The sequence below is a fragment of the Lichenostomus cassidix genome, chromosome 15 (genome assembly GCF_008360975.1).
Source record: "Lichenostomus cassidix isolate B80296 chromosome 15, HeHo_3.0, whole genome shotgun sequence".
Lineage (NCBI taxonomy): Eukaryota > Metazoa > Chordata > Aves > Passeriformes > Meliphagidae > Lichenostomus > Lichenostomus cassidix.
In genome coordinates this window covers 450,554-472,672 of record NC_139496.1, presented here as the reverse complement: position 1 = coordinate 472,672, position 22,119 = coordinate 450,554, and the positions used below count along the sequence as shown (strand labels likewise).

The 22,119-nt window shown below is 45.7% G+C and overlaps 1 protein-coding gene across 4 annotated transcripts in view; it reads right to left on the bottom strand.

Moving 5' to 3' along the window:
- The window catches only part of RIMBP2 (RIMS binding protein 2), a 102,967-nt gene that overhangs the window by 75,466 nt on the left and 5,382 nt on the right, over positions 1-22,119 (bottom strand). For 3 of the 4 annotated variants that reach the window (XM_085075357.1, XM_085075359.1, XM_085075360.1), the window contains exons 2-3: positions 20,489-20,596; positions 18,567-18,791 (exon numbers count right to left, since the gene is read on the bottom strand). In XM_085075357.1, the coding sequence (XP_084931483.1) occupies positions 18,567-18,791; positions 20,489-20,596 (333 nt within the window). Of the gene's footprint in view, positions 1-15,791; positions 16,490-18,566; positions 18,792-20,488; positions 20,597-22,119 lie in introns of those variants that run through there. The other variant, XM_085075358.1, reaches the window with a different exon arrangement.

The following is a 22,119-nucleotide window of genomic DNA, read 5'->3' as shown; positions in this document are numbered from 1 at the left end:
CTCGCTGGCAACTCAAACCTGCAGAAACCTCTGGCTAAGAAAAAAAATCTTCATGAGCACCAGATATCCATTAATGTTGAATCTTGCAGAATACTCGTTTTAACAGTAAAATTCACAACATCTCATATCTTCATACACACTTCCCATTCAGGTTTCACAGAAGTACAGAGGATTCCATGGTCCTCATGACAGGAGAGGAGCAAAGCAGTCACAGCTCCATCCCCATCCAGCAAAGCATTTCCACCCCAATTTTAGCACCATGTATGAACAAGGCACTGCAGCACTGCAGGAACAGCACACCAGCAAATACAATATCCATCTTTTCCACGGGGCTGTTGATTTTTATTTAAATGAATTATGTATTAGCCAGACCAATTTTTGTATCGTTTCACACATGTAACTAATATATTTCTTGCTGGCATTATCCCTGAGTGATATTTCCACGAGTCTGAGGAGAATCAGGCCTTTAAGCCCCAAGTATTATCAACATGAAATGTAAATCCTTTAAAAAGGATTTGAGGTGGCTTTTTATGAGAAAATGACAGCCAGGAAAACGTCTGACTGCCTCTGACATAAACAACAGCACAAGAGCTGGAGATCCATCTCTGTAAAGAAATCTGAAGCTGAAGTGAAGCCAAAGGCATCTGACAGCAGCTGCTATGTCTCAATAGCCAAACCACCCCACCCTGATGTCCCCAGTCTGCCAGGAGCCAAAGGATCCTCCTGGCAAAAACAGAATTTCCCCTCCCTGGACAAAGCCAGCATCCTGAACCTGCACTGCACAATCCCTGATTTCTCCCTGCTCTCCGAGGTGCAGCATTTCCAAAATCTTCAGTGGCCAAGAGCACTAATTCCCTGTCCCTAATTCCCTGCTCAGCCCCACCAGGCTCTGCTGAGACCTGTAAATGATGTCATGACCAAGTGCAAGTTCCACTGCACTGCCAACACCGAGATGAACCTGCAGAGATAAAGCCTTTTTTCCTCCCGTGCAGCCTTTGCCACAAGCCCTGCTGGACCTGAGCCCACTTGGGCAGCCAAAAGCATTAGCAGGCAGAGCAGCCTTGAGCAGAGCCACCTGAGCCCTGCAGGATCCCCCTGCCTTCCAGAAACACTGCAGTGCACCGTTTGGCCCTACAGGTGACTCGTCTGTCACCCGGCCAGGCACTAATGGGCTCATCAGAAGGGATTTCAGCCTGGGCAGCGTGAAACCAGAGGGAGATGTGTCCACAGTGCAGAGACTCTTCGGGTCCAAACCACCCCTTAGTGTACAAAACACAACTTTTCCTTCAGACAGCAGGAATTTGGGATCACCTAGATGGAAATTATAAATGATGCATCAACATTTATTAGCCTCAATCGTTTTTCAAAATGTACTCCAATTACAGAGATTACAGATATTTATTATTAAAAATGAATCACATGGACATCACAAAATGAAAATCTTAATGGGATTATTTTATTTATGATTAGAGGGATATAAACACCTCCAGCCCTCTTACAGTCAATGAAGAAATGGGCACTGTAAGATGTCATTTATAGCCACTCTAAGGCAGATACTAAAATTAGAAAGCTTTCTTTCTCCATCTGATTTTTATAAGTTATTACTGCCAGAGCATTAGTGATTCCTCATGGTCTCTGTGGTGCTGCTCAACGTGGCCCTTTCTGGCCAGACTTACAGCAAAGTTACCTTCAATTCCCACTTTCCTTCTGAGTCATTCAAAGCTCACCTGAGCCCCACAGCCATCTGTGTTTACACCTTCATTCCGTGTGGAGCTGCAAGAGCTGTGCCACTGCCCTTCTCCAGGGGCTCTGAACAAAAGCAAGTTAAATAACTATATTATCACAGGTCCAGAGTTAAGCCCAGGAAGTGAGAATCAATTTACTTTGACTTTCCTATTAAGTTATATGAAAATTAGTTAAAGGATTTTCTTTTTCTGCTGCCTCCATCTGCATCCTGCATCATCCAAAGGATAGAATTGGTGATATGCAAGTCACATCTATCTCCCTCTTTGATCCAGCTAATGAAATTGAGATTCACTGCAATTTCCTGCTTTCCATCGTTTAAGGAACGTGGTTACTTTGGAGATTCCTTCAAGCTTACAGTATTTTTCCTTGTAACGAAGTTCCATTTCTCCTGGATATCTTATTTCCTTACCACTGCCACTACCAGTTGTTAATATCCACCTGTCTAAAGCATTCTAGACTCTGAGCTCCATAAACTTAAATTCCAACTTGAACTGGCATAAAAACTTCTAGAAAATGTTTTTTTGCTTTTTCTCTCTCCCTCACACAAGAATCATGTATTTCCAACTGCTGGTGCAAGTCCTGGAGCAGCATTTAAATGGTGACTCCAAATCTGCTAAACTGGATGGAAAGGTGACCTGACTCTGGCAGGTCAGAGCTGGAGTGGCTCAGGAGAACATCCTTCCTCCACCAGAATTTGGGATCCACAGCTGTGCTGTGGCTGTGGACATGTTTGTGATGAGAAAAATGCTTCTCTCAGGGATGAGAGCACAGCCAGGAGGGGCAAGCCAAGGCCGCTGAGTGATGCACAATCTGAGCAATTCCTGTGCACAAGGAATTCCCAGGCAGCTCATTGCCTCTCTGCCCACAGCCCTGGTGCCACTCCTGGGGCTGGACAAGGAGCAGGCTGTGCTGGAGAGGTGGCTCTGGAGGTGACAGCAGAGGTGACAGCCCAGGCCATGCTGGCAGCAGCCACAGGTGAGAGGACAGAAGGGGCTGAGTGAGCTGTGACAGTCTCACACTGTCACACTGTCACACACTGCTGCAGAGCTGCTGCAGCCCTGCTTGCACAGAGCTCTGCTGAGCTCCCTGCCTCACATCTGCTGCCACTCCCTCCCCGGACAGGAGAGCACTGTCCCAGAGGGGTGACAGCTCAGAGGGTGGTCACAGCTGTCCTGAGGCATTCCCAGCCTCAGGCATTCTCTGATTGCAGGGATCTAGGAACCACAGCTCCATCTTCACACTCACCTTCTGCCTCTCACCTTCCACTGGGCAAAGCAGAGCACATTCTGTTCTAACTCTGCAGGAAAGCCATTAACACAAATATTGGAATACATAATTCCAATTAAAAATAAACCAAAAACCCCACACCATCACACCTCCTGAAAGTCTTTACCTTGCACATTCTGCTGGCAAGCTTAGATAAGCACACTAGAGGGAAGGTAAGAAAGCTCCAGCCGGGAAAGGTTAACATTGCTGTGGTGGGGTTGGTTTTGCACAGTGATTAGGCTCACTGCCAGCCTGATTCCTCCCAAGTTTTAACTATCTGCAGCTGAGTGATTACATTAATAAACTTCCAGCACAGACAGCATGCTAAATTCTAGCCACTGTTCATGTAGGAAGAGAATGGATGTCTTTAAATACACTGTCTCATCTCTCTTCTAAATTCCAGGGAAAAGAAAGCAAACCCTGGCCTGATTTTCTCAGAGAGAACCCTTCCTTAGAAACCTCCAGCAACCTCTTGATTCTCAGCAGGATTTTTAGGACCAGGAGGATTCCCTCTCAGCAGCAGAAAGATTTTTTTCTTTATTTTTCAGGCTGTAGCAGCAGATCTAAGGTTCCCCTCCATCACCCATCACAGGTCTGCATAACTCAGATCCCACTCATAACATCCCTAGAAATTACAGCTTGAAGACCTTAAGGTCAAAAGCATTCACCTGTACTGTTCAGGCTGAGAATAAATCATCAGCAATGATTTATAATCAGAGAGGAATTTAGCTCATCATAGGTGAGACCAGCAATGTTCAGGTCAAGCCCAGCAGGAACACAATCCTGAGAGCTCCAACTGGGCTGCACAAAATCCCAAATCTGCCTCACAAAGAAATTATCACCCAAGGATGGGGAGCGAGGGAATCCTGTTATGTAACAAACAAATCAGAATATCTTCACACTTGGATGACAGGAAAATGTTTGCTGACAACACAGCAGGAGAGTTTCCAGCAAGGTATTGCAAACCCACTGTTGCCTCAATAGATCAGAGCCAAGCACAGTGAGCACCTCTTGCAGCAGGTGGGATAAATTCACTTTGCTTTTCTGCAACAGAACTCCCTGCCAGCCCTAAATCTAGACTGTGCTCCACTGCATCCAGAAAGGAGATGAAAGGAGTATTTGCCAAGTGAGGCAGACATACTTTCCTGCAGGGAACCACAGCACCTCTTCCAGCACTCAGTAAAAGTATTTGTGTCTTTTCCACAAAATGTTGTTTCATCACTTCACTTTTACTTCACTTTCATCACTGCAGGATTGGTTGTTGGGGTTTTTTTTTTTTCATTTATTTTTAATTTATGCACCAGGAAATGACTGAAAATGTTTCATATATGTTATACAGAAACCTCCACATCTCCTGGTAAGTTCACTGAGTGGAGCAGAGCTGTGGTGTGGGCAGAACATCCAATTCTGATCCTCAGCTCTGTCACTGACTCACTGCAGGAATTTGGTGAAATCATGTGCCTTTCTGAACAAAATGGGGATAATGATCATTCTTACCTAAGAGACGTGCAGTGAGAGTTTGTTAATTAATGTCTGCAAGGACTTTGAAATCCCAAGATGAAAGACAAAGTGCATCATGAGAATCCATGAAACATAAAGTATCTACAGAATAATGCATTTAACACTTCTTTAAAGCATTTAACACTTCTCAACCATTAATCATGTGCCTGCAGAAGGCAAATTGCTGCCATTCCATCCAAACCAGACTTGCAAACAGAGAGCAAATCAAAGCTCTGGACTCTGTGCCTCCAAACCTTCCTTCACCTCACTCAGTCAAACTCTGCCACTGTCAAACACAACTGCCTGCAAACTTCAGGTTGTGTACAGAAACCACTCTGTTCCTAAAACAACCAAATAAGCCTCTTTTCTGTAGGTTTGATCATCTGCAAGCTGATCTTCAGGAGGCTCCAGCAGAACTGCTCTGGAGACTGAACAGGGACAGGGCAGCAGGAATTCACCATCAGCAGCCCAGGTAAACATAAATCTGAAAAAATACAAAATAATGGCCAAATGCAGATCATCTTCAACAGGGTGAGTTTACCCTAAATGTAGCCATTTATTAGCATGACTTTCTCTTCTATCTTTATGGAGAAAAATTGAGTATCTGCTATGAACATTCCACCTGAAGCACATGTGTGAGGGGCTGAGCAGCTATTCCTGAGACACCACAAGGAACAACCCAATGTCTTTGGCTTCATGGGAATAACAACTTGAAATAAAAATTCTGCTTTTCCCAAGAACAGCTTTGGGGAAAACCTAGAAATGAATAGCAGAACTACTCACAAATATTATGGCAGTGAGAGATTAGGAGAAACCTCGAGTTTCCAGAGCAGATATATCTTCTAGTTAGGAACTCTGAATTGAAAAATATTCAGTCACCTACACTGAGAAAAGAACCAGAGGCACCATGTAAAGACTGCCAAAGCAAAAGGGGTTTTTTGCATAAATAACATTCATGCAGCACTTGGAAGAAAGGGTTCATTGGGAATTCCTGAGTTCAGACAGAGAACAAGCCCAGGAAGCACTTGGATAAGGTAAAAACTGGAGCTGGGTCAAACCTGAGCCAGGTAATGCTGTGGGAAAGCAGCACTAGAGATGAGCAGCTTTTTGCACTGAATTTCTCAGCACTTCTATCACCTTGGCAATCTCTTGAACTGGAGCTCTCAGCACTAAGTCTATGCTTGAGTCAGAATTAGTGATGAAACCAGAGCCACCTTGTCATTTTGTCCCTGCTAGACAACAAAGAATTAGCTCTTCTTTAATAGTGTTTCATAACTTAAGCTCCCCACACTGCTGGTTGATTCTCATGGCTCTTTCTTCTGCCTTCTTCCAGCTCACCTCATCCCTCCTGAGCACAAATCCTACACTGACACAAACAGGCAAAGCCTTCAGATGTGTTTTAACTATTTCCCACTCTATGTAAATGGTTTTAATTATTCACGATGGAAATAATGAGGCTTGTTGCTCACACTCCTCTGCTGCCCTTTCAAGTGTGTCTGGTAATTTTAAGAGACATGAAACACAGAGGAGGATATTGTGATATTTCCCCTGAAGTATTTACTTGATGTTTTTATTATTGATGTGATAGCAGTCTATTATCAATGCAATAATGATGGATAGTGATAGTTAAACGTTCCTGGGGGACTTCCCAAGCCTTCATCCCCAAAGCAGCTTTGATGGAACTACAAAAATCCAAATGTATTTTCCCAGCACAGTTACACTGGAGTGCAACAGTGGGATTCATGCACATGAGAAGATTTACCACTTATCTGAATGAGATATATTGCACCAACCCATTATGAAAGAAAGCCATGTCAGCCCTGAAGTTATCCCAATAAATTAGAAATTCTGATAATAGGAATGACATGGGCCTTTGAAAGCACTGCAGCTCACTGGCCTGCATTATTCTTCCTACTTAATGCCAGCAAGTATACATTTAATGAATGTTGCAGAGAATAAAACCAAAATAAATAGTGCTACATGCCTCAAAGCTGCATTTTTCTAACAGCCATGATTGTTATGAAAATTCTGTTCTCTTGGCAATTGTTACACACCACAGACAAAATATCATTTTTACCCTCAAGGCAGGTTTGGTGACAAGGACAGTCCCTTTTTGCTTACTTGTAAGTTTTAGTTTGGAGGGGGAGTAGTCCACAAATGAAAGCTTGTGGAAAGCTAAATTGTGACATATTTCTGAGGACAAAGCCAGTACCAAAGACAAGGAATTAGGGAGGATGCTGTCACTCAGCAGTGTTTAACAAAGCATTTCTGAACTCAGTATTAAATCAAGCAGCTCTCACATACACAAAGTGATTATTAAATGCAAGTCTAGACAGACAACAGTAGAATCCCTTTAAACATATGGAAAATAAATGGATGCTACCTTTAATTCTCCATTTTCCACGCCACCTTCTCACTGTGTGTTTTTTAAACCTCTCCACTTCTTCCTCCCTGCCTGGGAAATCCTGCAGGATCTGATCAAACTTCCACAAAGAACTAACACAGAGCTGAAGGAGGCAAACCAGGCTGGCAAAACCCCAAAAAGAACAGTGCAAGTGAATACTTTGCCCCAGACACCTTTCCTGGCTTACAAAAAACCTTCTTTCAAACAATAATTCCCAATTCACTACAGCCAATTCCATCCACACATCACCGTGCAGAACTCAGCTGCATTAGGGAAAATTTCCTGTTACTTAGTTACAGGAAATCAGAGCTGAGAAAACATCCTTTTCAGTAGCAGCACCATGGGCTCTGAAATGCTATTAAATAAAATGCTACTGAAAAAATCAACAACATGGTTTGACTAAATGTTCTGGTTATTTTTTATGCAACAGACTAAATTTTAGTTACACAAACCACAATATGGCAAGAGAGGGGGAAGACAACACACCTGAGAGTGGCTAAGCAGCGTGGGGAGGAGGAGAAGGCAAGGATTTTCCTTGGTGCCTCCAATGCTGCATCCCTGCTAGCTGCAGTTGGGATTTTGGGCTGCCTGGGAAGTGCTCAGGATGCTCAGGATGCTCAGGGATGCTCCTGCACTGCTCAGGGATGCTCAGGGATGTTTAGGATGCTCAGGGATGCTCAGGATGCTCAGGGATGCTCAGGGATGCTCAGGATGCTCAGGGATGCTCAAGATGCTCAGGATGCTCAGGGATGCTCAGTGATGATAGGGATGCTCAGGATGCTCAGGGATGCTCAGGGATGCTCAGGGGTGCTCAGGATGCTCAGGGATGCTCAGGATGCTCAGGGATGCTCAGGGATGCTCAGGGATGCTCAGGATGCTCAGGGATGTTTAGGATGATCAGGGATGCTCAGGATGCTCAGGATGCTCAGGGATGCTCAGGGGTGCTCAGGGATGCTCAGGATGCTCAGGGACACTCAGGGATGCTCAGGGATGCTCAGGGATGCTCAGGATGCTCAGGGATGCTCAGGGATGCTCAGGGATGCTCAGGGACGCTCAGGGGTGCTCAGGATGCTCAGGATGCTCAGTGATGCTCAGGGACGCTCAGGGATGTTTAGGATGCTCAGGGATGCTCAGGGATGCTCAGGATGCTCAGGGATGCTCAGGATTCTCAGGATGCTCAGGATGCTCAGGGATGCTCAGGACCTGCAGCTCTCCTGCACTGCTCAGGGTCACTTCAGTGCCACACACCTGTTGCACTGAGGTATGTTTAATTAAATGTGTGTTTATTTATTATGTTTCAGGATTGTTTGCTGTTTTCTGCTCAGAGCAGTTTTGCCACAAAGAATCAATGGAAGCACCTGAGCCCCACAGGCTCCAGAGTGTCACAGCAGTGGTGGCAGCAGCTCAATGGCCTCATGCACTGTTTGATTCTTTGAGCTCTCATCACCACAGACAGCTTGTCTTCCTGCCTTGTGCTCTTTCCTAAATTGTTCTGTCTTGTTTTAAGACAAGGAAAAAAAGTGTATTTACAAAACTTGTATCATTAGGTTGTAAAAATATCAGGAGTTTGGAGCTTTACACATTTCATTTCCTTTTAACGGTTTTTGCAGAAATTAAACAGAAATTTTTCAGAAGGGAAGTTAGGCTGCACACTGAGCATAAGGTTTAGGGTTTATGATAATTAGTAATTATCAATATCAAAGGTGGCAAAACTCTCATTTGCATCGAACAGCTGGGATCAATATCTACCCAGAATTGCCTGAGCAGGGCTGTTCACTCTGGCTGCATCAGGAATTGGCATTTTGGGGCTCTGAGGAAAGCTGTGAGCTCCCATCCCTGCAGGGATGAAGCCAAAGCTCTCGAGAGCCACCAGAGCTGGGACAGTCAGTGGGACATGAAGGATCAGCCCTTCCTCCCAGCTCCCCTTACAGCAGTGCTGGGCAGGATGTGACTCCAAACCAGTTTATAAAATCCATGCTGGCATTCTGGAATCCTCCAGAGAAGCCCCAGCAGATCAGGTGAGACACACACTGAGCACTGCTGATAGAGCAAGGAGAGATCTGCTGCTGCTCCAAGTCATTCCAAAGTTCCATCTGTCTGGGTCATCCCTGAACTCCTCAGGTGCAGCTGGCCATGGTGACATCTCTCTTGTCACCTGTGACTGCACAGCATTCACTGAAGAGCTCCACACCCCGAGGAGTTCATCCTGCACTGCTCAAAGGAACAGCTGCCTCCTGGCAGGTTTGTTTCCTTTTGAACACAGAAACATCAGCTGCACCCACCTGCCCTGCAAAAACCCCATAAAACTGCTTTACAGCTGCTGCTTTGCTCTGATTCTAATTCATCCAGGAGCCACCAGCCATGGGAACACAGCACCATGAACTGTACTTAATCTTCAAACAAACCAGTTACTGAAATCACAGGGAGTGTATGGGAAAGAGATTTATATAGCAGATTTCAGACTGCTGAGCACAGAGACCCCTTCCAGCAGAGACATTTATAGTCCCAGTATACCCAGTGGGTGAACAGGCAGCCCTCAGAATACACAGACTGACTGCAGCCACCCTGATTTATGATTGCAATTTTTTAAAAGATTAATACATTTGCAAATTCATTACTATGGGTAGCACATAGTCAGTTAATTTAAAATGAAACAAAAAAAAAGGTCTGGGTTTAGAAGATCAATACTTCCCCCTCCTCCTTTCTTATACAACATTTAATTAAGAGAAGCAATGCGATGGATAAATGTTAGACCAGGTTCTGCAAACAATATCCATGGATTCCCACTGACCCTGCTGAATGATCTTGGGCAAATAAACCTGAAGCACATTGAAAAAACAGACAGATTGATATCAACCATCACTCCTAAGCGCTCAGCAAAGAGCTCTGCTGTTGCAGACTAAGGCTCACTCTAGACAAAATTCACACAATTACACATTCCAGTATGAGATTATAAACTTGAAAGTCTGACATACTTTAAAAAAACCCAACACCCAAAATTTCATCCAGTTCTTCCTCATTTCCAGCTACAGCTTTCACTGCAAGACCACAGAAGCTCATTGCCACTGGGCCTTGCCAGCAGACAAAGAGCTGAGCAGAAATATCTGTGTTTGATCAGAGAACACACAGAGCCACTGCAGGACTCAGCCAAGGCCTCATCTGCCCAGGAAACCAAAAGGAGACTTATTTCCTTCAGGGCCCAGAGCTGCTCTATCCACAGTGGAGTGCTTAACCTGCACTGGACAGTTTAATGAATAAAATAAAAGTTAAATGTGAAACTGTTATGACCAACAGACAGTTCTGTTCAGAGAAGGGAAGAGCTGTTTGCTATTCTGAGTGGACACACTGCTGTCATTTACAGAAGTGCTCCTCTAGCAAACCAGAACCTAATGAATTACCAAGCATTAAAATTGATCATCCCCACATAGCATTTTTTAAAACTTCTGCATTGATTCATGTTTTAATGTTGCACGATGCACCAGAGCCCAGTTAAACCCGTGGGAGGTGCAGGGCCTGGGGGACAAGCTGAGGCCCTCTGTGTTAGTTCTGTACTTTGGTCACTTCAAAACCAGGATGAGCAAAGCGCTGGGGAGAGCAGGAAGGATCCCAGCACCCTGCAGCTCATACTCATCTGATCACTACCTGGCAGAGTGTTTAAATCCCAGCCCTGCTCTGCCCTGCAGGAAAGGCAGACAGCGCCGACTGCAAAGCATCTCAGGCAAGGAAGACAATTGACCTGACAAGCGAGGGCACAAATCTTGTGCCAGAACAAACCATCCACAAGATTTCTACAGTCATTGTACATAAAAAACCTGATCAGACTGCTGGCTTCAGACAGAGCCTTATGTCAGGCCCAGTATGACACAAGCACATTTTCCCAAACTACTTAAAGGTTATGTAATAGAGATCTGCAGAGCATTAGCAGTCACATGACTTGTCCCACTAAGATTTCAAACTGCCACCTACAAAATTTAATTAGCGAGCAGTAAACAAGAGAGAAAGGAAGGAATACACTCCTGCAGCTGACAGAATATTCCTGAGGTTCTCAGCTCTGTGCAGGATTGGGGGTGGGAAGTGGGGAGAGCAGAGAGTCAGAGTGAACAGAGGTGAGGCTGTGAGTGTCAGAGAGGGAAATGCAGTGAACAGGGACAGATCCAAGCTGTAGGGCTGGTTTTAGTGACAGCCCTGAGCTCCATCCAGCTGAATTCTCAGCACCAGAGGCTCCATCCAGCTCCAGGAGGTGTTCAGCACCAGCACTGCCAGGATGCTGTGCTGCCCCTCTGCTTGTGAAGTGGCACAGATCTAGAACAGCCTTTGCTGATTAACAGCAGAGAACATTCACAGGTGAGATGACAGTGGATGTACTGAGGAAGCACTTTCCACACCAGTGAAAAAGCACCATGATATTCCATACAGGAGTAACAAATAGCATTTTTTCAGCTGTATAAGAAGGAGATATGAAAATATTCAGCAGGAGCTGAAAAGATAAAGTCCCAAAATAAATTCCCTATTCTGGAGGAATTTAGCCTTGATTTAGGGTTTTTCTAAGCCAACCCTAAACAAGTTAACCTGCCTCAAGAAAGGCTTATTTCCCTTTCAAAGTCAGGAAGAGGGGGTGTTCTTGTGATTTTTCCATCACACATCCAGTGTAAAACCTAACTGAGGCTGTCTATAAAAATGATTTATGCTCCTCAGTGAAAGAGAATAAATCAGCCTAGTGCTAGGGGAGGTGCAGCAGGAAGGGAAAGGGGTGAAGGTGATGGCTGCCAGCACCTCACTGTGTTCACAGCCAGCCTGGAGGAAGAGGAGCTTGCTGGAGGATGATCTTGAAATGAAAAATGGAAGATGATTTCTAACTGTCATTATGTGAGAGCAGGGAAGAGAACCTGAGCCATGCTGTTGTATTCTCAGTGCCTTTTCTTGATTGCTCACAGTAACACCCTGCACTGCTGCTGCTTGCTGGGCAGCAAACATTGGGCACAGAGCACTGACTGCTCTAGAAACCAACTCTGTTTGTAACAGAAAACTACGAAAATTATAAAAAAAAAATAAATCAAACCTACAGTCCCACTTCCTGTCCTGACACTGCACTGTGTTTCTACCAAAGCACTGCCACCAGCAGGGAAATGAAGCTCTTCACTCCAAACTGAACATCCCCAGGAGCACAAGAGAGTTTAGCTAATCAAATGTTATTCCAAAAACCTCAGAATAAATTCAGATTCTTCTGACACTCAGCAATATCCTTCTGCTGATCAACAACACACAATGCAGGCTGTCAAGTGATTTATAAGTAGCATCTAGAAGCCTCTGTTGGGATTCAGTATCCTGATGGAGAAAACAGTATTTGGTCTGAAAATCTCATTTCCTAAGCAGATAAAATAAATAGAATGTAGTGGAAAGAGTTCATTATTATTGCCATTTACAGAAGGAGAACAGAGCCCAAGAGATACTAAACGCTTTGCTCAGGGCCATTCAGAGTCTGTGGCAGAGCTGGAAGTCACACTGATTTCTCTCTCCAGCACCACAAGCAGCAGCCAAAGTGCTGAGCTGTGAGCCTTTCAGGCACTCGGATTTCCTCCCCAAAATCCCAATTGCAGGTGGCTCTGCAATCAGAATTTACAGGATGAACATGGCTCCACCATGGCTCTGAGCAGGATGGTCACAGCTGGCAAAGGAATGCTCAGAGCCCAAATTCCAACTCCAGCATCACCCAGCTGCTCCCATCATCACTGCCCTTCCCAGAGCCCCCAGAGCAGAGCAGCCTGGCAAATCCCTCTTCTCCTCCAGGGAGCTCACACTGGGCTCATGGCACCTTGCTCTGGAGAAGCTGCATTTTTCCAGCACTGTGGCTGCACTCCACTTCTATTTTTAATCATGATATTGGTATGTATTTTTCAATTCTATAATGGAGAAAATGCCACTGTCAGCAATACTCCATGGCAATTCTTATCTGAGGTGGACAGGCAGCTCACAAAGAACATCAGCAGTCAGAGATAACCACCAGGGGCTCCAGGTGTTTTCCAGAAAATCTTAACCAGATTGCAGTTCCTTAGTCCCATGCACAGAGAGACTTTCCAAATGACAGAGAGGAACAGTGATCTATGCAGCTTTACATTTCACCAGAATAGGATATGCAGGCTAATGCTAGGAGAGGTGGGAAACAAAGGATCTACACAAAATTCCAGTTTAGTCAGAACCTTTTGCTGAATAACAATCCAAAAATAAGTCCCAGGAAAAGAGTCGTGACTAACAGATATTTCAGCTAGTGTGACATATTTTGTAGCAGTGATGAAGGCCTGAAACAGTTTTGGTGAAATGACAAACAGCCTTGACTGTCAAACCAAGCTTCATTCAACATAAATACTGAAAGCACAGGACAGTGATGCACGACCAACTAGTTTCTCATTACAGAATAAAGTCAGCATGATTTTAGAGATTTAATTTTGGTGCATGGTGGGGCATTTCACCCACAAAAAGGAAAACCCCTAACACCCGAGGATACTAACAGTCCAGTGACCACAGGCATCTTATTTCTCTGGTGGCAACCCAGAAAGGTTCAGACTTTGGTAATGAGCTTCTGCCAGCAAGGGCAGCTGTGCTGAGACATTTATTTAATGTTCAACATCACACACCTAAGCTCCAGTGGTTCCACACGAGTGTGCACATGTAGCAGATCTAAACCAGAGAATCACAGCTGTTATAGATGGAGAAGTTCTTACCCAGCTTGTAGGAAACTGGCCAAAGCTACAGAGAGATGCTTCAGATTTCTGAGCTCGTAGCTGTCAGTGAACTGAACCAGCACTGATCAGCTATTCAGAGCCTTTTCATGCAGAAATCTGAGGCACTGCCCTGCCCGTGGTTTGCTCCATCTCACTTCTCCTCCCCCTAAAAACCCACGTGCTGTTTTAGCACTGAAACTTGGTTACAATTCTAGAAATTTCAACGCATTCTCCAAAAGGTGCAAAGGTGGATGCAATAACTGCCCCTCTGCCCAGTGCCTCCAGCACAGTCATGCTGTATTTCAGCAGGCTGGAGCTCGTTCAGGTAAGTAACAGGGAAAATCAGGTTGTTCTCTGCTCTGCAGACAGCAGGACCACTTGGCTGATTTCACTCAGAGCAGGTCTTTTCCATATTAAAACCAAAACGTTCTGCACAAAGCCACTGACCAGGGCCATCAGACCCAAAAGGAGGAACAAAAAGGCACTAAAAGAGACCCAAAACCTCCTTTAAGGAGCTAGAAGTAGCAGATTTGTATTTCAAAGGATGTTTACAGTGCTGAGTTCTGGCTGACATCTGTAATATTTGATCTGAATTCCTTCTTCATTTGTCAGCTGGGCAGACTTGAAAGCTCTCCTCTAATAAAAATGGAACATCTCCTGATCAAAAAAGCCAAAATACAAAGTGACTACAACAACTTCCGTATCAGTTCCCATATTCGGCTGGTTTTTATCATAATGACTTTATGGAGATGCTTTAACTTCCCCTCTACTGCTCTGTCTGTGTTTCAGTATTTCATGCTGTTTTCTTAAGGCAGCTCCTCTATCTTGCTAAGCAATAATGCTTATTTTTATTTTGCTGATAACAATCAGAGCATTCTTATTATATCATATTCTTATTATATTCATATAATACAATAGCATTCTTTCCCTGTCCCAGCACACTCGGTGCAATTTTTGAGGTTACAATCAGTGACTTTGAATTCAGGTATTTCTTCAATCTATATCCAACCCCTTAAGAGGCAGACTCTGTATTTGCCAGATGCACAGTCAAGAGTCATTAATAAGTTATTCTGCTGAGTTATTTTATATATAAACCCCACATCACTACCTGCACTGGACAAAACAGCCCAGTCAGTGTTTTACCACTAAAATAAGAGGCAGCAGTAGCTTAAAAAAGACAAACCAGAGCTTTGATGTGCACTCAGCTTTTCCTCAGTCACAGCTGCACTCAGACCATGTACAGCTGTAATGTCGACCATCACATCACTCTGGGAAAGACACACCTCCCTGCCCAACGCTGAGAACAGCCAGTTTTGGAAAGAGGTTAATAAAACCCTGCAGTATCCCCTCTAATACTGAGCACAGCATACTGGTGCATGCTAATTAACTGGTATTTACAGGAATATACAATAATAAAATGTTGCTATTGTGTCATACATGCTCGTGTGCAGAACAGACATCCCCCAAATACTGCTGTGTGCAGAGTGTCCATATATTCATGTACCTAGCTAGATCTAGCTGCAAATCCTCCCTTCTGTGAAATAACCAAGCAGTTGGTCTGATTCACTGGATGCCAGACAAACAGCACACGTTCTGCCGGCAGAGTCTCAGTGGCAGAGCAGTCACAGGGATGACTTTGCCATGACACCACAACGCACATTTGCGGAGCAAACCCATTCTGTGGATGTGCAGAATGCTCGGGGCTGGGGGGGCAGGGAGAGCCAGCAGCCACCACCATCATCATCATCATCATCATCATCTCCATCGCTAACTTTGCCCACAGACACCGCGGCAGAACCCAAACACAGCCCTGCAAACCCGCCACGGTGGCATTTGTCTCACTGGAAACCCTAAAAGTGACTGGGAAATGACATCAGATTAAACACCAGTCGGAGGGAGCATGGAATAATCTAGCAAGAGTTTAATCCCTTCACCTAGCGCTCGGGCACGATGCACATTTATTATCCAAAGCAGCACCTAGCAGCAAAGATTCAGCGAAGGGCACATCAGATTGCTGCAGAATAATAAACTTTGCGTGCCCCCGACAGAGTTCCCGAAGCATCGGGAGATTCCCCCCGCGCATCCCCATCCCTGCCAGCCTGCTCGGCTCAGCACGGACCGCCAGTGGCTATTTGAGAGGTGAAATCTGCGCCTACCTGGGCTCAGGAGCAGCCGAGGGTTAGCAGGATCATGCCGAGGAGCTGCGGTGCGGCGGTGGCAGCTCAGCTCAGCTCAGCCCAGCCCAGCCCGGCTCGGCTCGGCTCGGCTCAGCTCAGAGCGCGGCCGGCAGCAGCATCGGCGTGGCTCACGGGCAGGCTGCGGGGAGAAAGGCTGCGGGAAAGGCTGCGGGAAAGGCTGCGGGAAAGGCTGCGGGAAAGGCTGCGGCGCGGCTGGCGAGCATCATCGCCGTGCAGCGCTGCCGAGCCTATGGGCGCTGAGCTGCTCGAGCCGCCCCAAGATGGTTTCTCTCGGTGCCGTGCCGTGCCGTGCCGTGCCGTGCCGTGCCGTGCCTGGCTCACATGGCCCGGCAGGAGCCGCGCCGGGGCTGCGCGGATCGGATCGGATCGGGTCGGGTCGAACCGGCCGGGGTGCGATGGATGGATGGATGGATAGATGGATGATGGATGGATGATGGATGGATGGGAGGCTCGGCGCTGGGCTCCGCGGGGTTCGCTCTGCCGCCCAGCAGTGCAATCGCAGATCTCTCTAGGTCACCCGTGGCCTGCTGGCACAGCCAATGAACTGTGAATGCGAGCCGCAGCTTTTTTCTCGCCGCCCGGGCTGCCCAATGGAAGCTGCCGGGCAGAAGGGATTACGGCAGATTTCCTGGAGCATCCCAGGGTTCTGCCGCTCTTGTTCCCCGAGCGCTGCGCTCGCACTGAGCTGGTGGGCTGCAGCAGCATCTCCCCGGCAGGCAGAGGGAGATGCCCTAAGGGGGTGCAGGGAAAGATTTGAAATAAAGCCATTTTTTGAAAACTCAGCTTCAACCGTTTTTTCATTGTTTTTTCCTCCTGGTTTCTCCTCATCAGAGATGATCCCAGTGACAGAATCTGATCACTTTGGGAATCCATTCACTACAACATGACTGAACTCTCCAGGCCGATGAAGGTTAAATCACCAAGAAAACATCTGACTGATGTTGAGTGGAACTTCTGTATTTTCCTTCTAGTATTTAACAGAGGAAGGAAATAGTGCACTCTCAAAGCACTATTTTATTGCATTCTGGTAAAGCATCCAGAGAAATACATCCCTCAATTCAATGATGTCGTTCCTACAGTTCCTTCTCAGATACCAACCTTCCTCCCATAGTTTTACCCACAAGCAAAATGAGGAAGAGGAGGAGAATTTGGGGGAAAGTTTGGCATTAACAAAGGAAGGCAGATTTCCCCTCAAGCCTAATAGTTCTTTCATAGTGCATGGGGAGTTCCCTGCTCTCCAGGAGCTGCCAGCATCTGATGCTCCTCTGGAAGGAACTGGGAGCCAGGGAAGAGGGAGTGTCAGAGGGTCTCTGTCTCTTGGTTTCCCATGAGCCATGATGTTTGCTGAACAGCTAGGGAGTCATTCCAGAACGGCTTTGTCTGCATTTCTGGGTGCAGCAATTCCCAGCCATCCATGTGTTTGAGCCCCAAAGCTTCTAGGAGCACTGAGAACCACCAGTCCCACTTGGGTGAGACACATTTCATCTCAGAGGTTTGGAATTAATTGATGGTCACAGCATGATCTGCAAAGCAGCTGAAAAATGTGCTGAAAAATCTCCCTCATTAGATGAATGAAGCAGCTAAAGATCTGATCCCTGGTTATGAGAAACTGCAAGGAAAAGAGATGAGGAGAGGTTTGTAGCCAATCTGTGCTTTCTTCCCTGAAGGGCTGCATTGGCACATTCTAGAAGGACTAGAATCTTCTGCATGAGAAGTCCAAAATCTAAACATGAGGGACCCAAGACCACTCTGGTGTGCAAATCTCAGCCCCAAATGACCTTCCCTGGGATTACTCATGACTGTGGCAGGAACAACCAAACTCTGGCATTTTCTGAGGAAAAGCTGTTCCTAGCCAGGCTCATTCCCAGATTAGATTATGGCTCTGACCACCAGGCAAGTGCACTCTTACTTTTATAACCACTTGTGACATAAATGGCTTTTTCTTTTTTTTGAAGTCTAATTTTGGCAAGTTGGACTTTTTTCCTCAGTTGAGCTCCATGCAAGCTTCAAACTCAAATTTTCCTTCTGCCTAGATCAGTGCTTACCACACTGAGCTTCAGCAGCAAGCACAGATCCCAGAATACTCCAGGTGGCAATTTTGGAGCTCTGGCTTGTCTGGGCTGGAGCCTGGATGAGCCTGACTGCTCCCTTATGTGCATTTGTACAGCAAAACAAAAATTTGCTAGGCCAACTTGACACTTGAGAATCTGTCAGATCACTGCAAAATGGTGTTATTAGTGTGTTACACTGAGCCAAACCAGCTCTCCTCGTTCCTTTCCATGGGAGGATTTCAAACATGTATAGCTGTACATGGGGAGTGTGGAAACATACATGTAAAAAATATGTAAATTATCATAAACTTTCTGGAAGCCTTATTTTTAAAAATATGGAAAATTATATGAATAATTAATTATATGAACAATTAATTATATGAACAATTAAGTCACTCTGAAAGTAAAATAGCAACTTGTTTTTTAAACTAGCAGTACAGACTCACTGCCATGAAGGTTTTGAAACATATTCTTTATCTCAAGAATATGTTTAGCAAGTTGAGTCATGAAAATTTGACATATGCAACTCGTTATGCCACAGCAGATGAGAACTGACATTTTACTGGAACTGTAAGATGTTGAGACTTTATTATCATCAACATTTTATTACTAATTTGGTAGTTTATGTGGCTTCTTTGCCAACACAGTTCAATATAGAGAATAGAAGTGGATTTTTACCTACCCTCAGGCAGCCCAGCTGATTTTGGAGTTCTTCACACTCCCCTGGCAGCAGTTGGACCTCCAGACCTTTTATACTTTTGGGTTGGTTGTTGGTATTTTGCAGATGTTGAGACTTAGCATTGACAAAGTGCATTTTCTGCTTCAGAGGCAGTGTGCTGGTGATTGTTTTGGTGATGACAGCACTGTTATTGGATGACACTGTCAGGGAAGTTGAAGGGTTGACAGCCTGGTAAAGAGAAAATACATTTGTCATGTCATTCTTGCTAAAGCTTTGTCTGAGGGAAAGAATATAATTCAACTTCTTTCAAAAATCATAGAATAAGTGCTTTATTTGAAAATTTTCTTCCTCAGACATTTCATTCAAGCTGTAAGTGAGCAAGAGACAATTTTGCTTGATCAATCACCAGTAAAGAGATAGGGATAATGCAAAGAAATGAAAAGCAGACAATTTATTTTCTTTTTTTTCCCCCTCAGTGGCTCCCAGCCAGCCATGATCAGTGCTGTAGAGACACCAATGCATTTACCACTTGATGGCAACAAAGTGCTGCTGCTCTGCACTGCTGCTGTTCTTCCCCAGCACAGCTTATTGCCAACTGAAGGGGTTTGGGTGGTGAGGAACACAGGCAAGAATTAAAGCAGCACCTTTTCTCTGCCCCTTTCCCAGGACTTCACAGCCTCCTTGCCAGCTGCTCTCCTTCCCTCCAGGATGAGCCCAGGCACAGCTCGGGGGGGTCTGAGCCCAACTCGGTTTGATCCTCACTAAGTGATCCCCAAAAAGTGATCCTCCCAAACTGATCCTCCCAAACTGATCCTCCCAAACTAATCCTCCCAAACTGATCCCCAAAAGGTTATCCCCACAAACTAACTGATCCCCACAAACTGATCCCCAAAAGGTTATCCCCACAAACTAACTGATCCCCACAAAGTGATCCTCACAAACATCCTCCCTCTGAGCCCAGGCAGGCTCCTCAGGTGTCACTGCCCAGCACACAGTTCTGTGCTCTGGAACTTCTGATTTTCTTGTGAATAAAAAGAACCAGAAAATCAGAACCAACCTGAGGTGTGTTATATCTGCTAAATCTGCACATGAATATTTCACAGGTGAGGTCCTTCTATTAAGCATTAAACTGTTGAGTAAATGATAGAGTAAATAGTCTGAGAGTTGCCAAGCACTTAAGTGTTTATTGATCTTTTAAAGCATTTTTTACTGTGTTTGTATCTACTGAAGGGAGAAGCATTGAAAAGTCTGGAGAGTGGATCCATTAGTGAACAGAAAAGGTGAATCAGAGGAAACAATAGGAAAAACTGGCTGTCACTGGGGCACCCCAATGTCACTGGAAAAGCAGTTTCCCTGCAGGCAAACAGGGCTGTGCCTCCACCTCGAGGGCATCCTCGGGTTATCCTCACTGCTCACTACTTCATCCTCATCCTCACATCCTCACTGCTTCCTTCCTCCATGCCAGCCTCAGACCCAAAGGTTTTTGGGAAGATGTTGATCCTCCTCTTACACAAGCCACAGGTGTAAATATGCAGGAATCATCACAAAAGGCATTTAACATCAGCATGAGATTTTTTAATTGGGGGATCACCTCAAATTGACCGATATTTTAAATTAGGTATCTTACCAAAAAAGCAGTAAATAACTCCAATTAGAAGAGTAAAAAAGAAAAGTCATAATGGGATAGTCTGTAACTGCTTAACATTCACAGCATAACTCCTAAAAGAGCAGAGAATTACAGAATTTGTGCTGAAACAAACCAAACCAAACAGGTCAGGGAAGCCAAAGCTGAGCTCCACCTCGGTGTGCCCTGGGCTGCAGGTGCAGACATCTGTTCCACCTGACATTCAGCCCTGCACATCCAGTCACTGCCATGCCACGTGTCAGGAAAGCCACTGGAAGGTTTTGGAGTGTGGAACACTCACCTTGCTCTGAGCATCCACTGAGCTTCTCCTCTCTCTGCTTCTGCCCTCAGCTCTGCAGCGTGGAGACTCTTCAGGTGTTTGTTTTGCTTTCTTGTTGCCCTCTCTGGGCTGTGGAACAAAATTCATCAATAGCTTATTAAAACACCTCAGAACAGATCTGGAATGGCTCAGTGATGCTCTTGGCCTGAAATCAATTTCTTCTCTCACAGTGAAGCCCAATTTTCCCAGCAGAGCCAAGGAGAGCTGATGGCCCAGGTGAGGTGCAGGCAGGTGAGAGGTGTGCAGTGCCTGCTGCCCTCCTGCCCTCCCAGGGCTCAGGGTGACAGCTCTGCTCCTGCCTGCCACACCAGGGGACACCACTGTCACCCGAGGCTTGGGGACATCTAGGAGCAATTTGTTCCTTGCACACCTCTTGTGTCTGTCCTCATCAGGGTCAGGAGGAGCTCACGTTGGTGTTTTGGGAGGTGGATGACAGCAGGGGTGGCAGCGGCCTGAGAGCAGAGCAGAGGCACTGCTGTCACACCTCTGAGCCCAGAGCAGCCCAGAGCAGCCCAGAGCAGCCAGAGCAGCCCAGAGCAGCCCAGAGCAGCCCTGGGGCTCAGGGGGAAGAAGCACAAGGAGCTCCCTGTGTTCCCTTGGCTGTTTCCCCATGGAGAGCACAGGGTGCAGAGCAAACAGGCAGGGCTGGGTGAGGTGGGATGGATATTTCAGCATCAAATCCTTTCTAAAATCCCAATATATTGCCGAATCACCTGGCAGTTTCACAGCTCCCACTCCTTCCTCCAGCAGGGCTGGTTTCTCTGTCCTGCTCTGGTGGCTCTGAGCAGCAAACTAACTCCACCAGAGAACTCCCCACGCCCTGTGCTGCTGCAGGCACTGCCTGAGCAGCTGCTTTGTCACTTCACATGACATTTAATCTTGTATAAGCAAGACCTCTCCCAGAGGGTAAACACAGTGACTGAGATCTCTCTCTCCTACCACCACTACCCTAATTTTCATCTTTCCTCTGCTCACGGTGAGTCAGGCTCTCTCTATTTGGCCAGCATGACTTGGCATTTAGTCCCATTTCAGGTGTGCATTTCATGTTTGAGGAAAGTTGAAGCTCACAATACCAAGCAAGAAGAAATTCCATTTCCTTGTTGGAAAAGGAAGTTCAGAGTCTGTTCTTTTTTCTAGTCAGATCTCAAAAGTCTCTAATTACTGAGCATTTACAGCAAGTCAGTTCAGATTTTACTTTTTTCTGCACATTACTGCACTGTGTTGTGGACTGGGGGTGTCAGTGTGTGAGAGTAGAACTTGTGAGGTTATAACAGAAGTTAACAGCTCCCCTTTAATCACAGAAATGATATTTTAATGCAATTTTTAAAATGTCACATTTGCTTTTCTAGTATAAATGGGAGGAAGTCAGCAGGGGCACTTATTTATATCTGTGTGGGAAGAAAAGAATGCTCAATGGAAACCCAAGAAAAGCATCCTGGCTGCAAGTGTGAGTCACTCAGCTCAGCACTGCTTGCCTTAGCAATGAACCAGCTTTGATGAGGGAAAACATAGAAAGCAAATACGTAATCTAAACCCAACTCTTGTGCATGGATATGTGAATCCAGCTGGGCTGCAGCGAATCAGAGATTTTG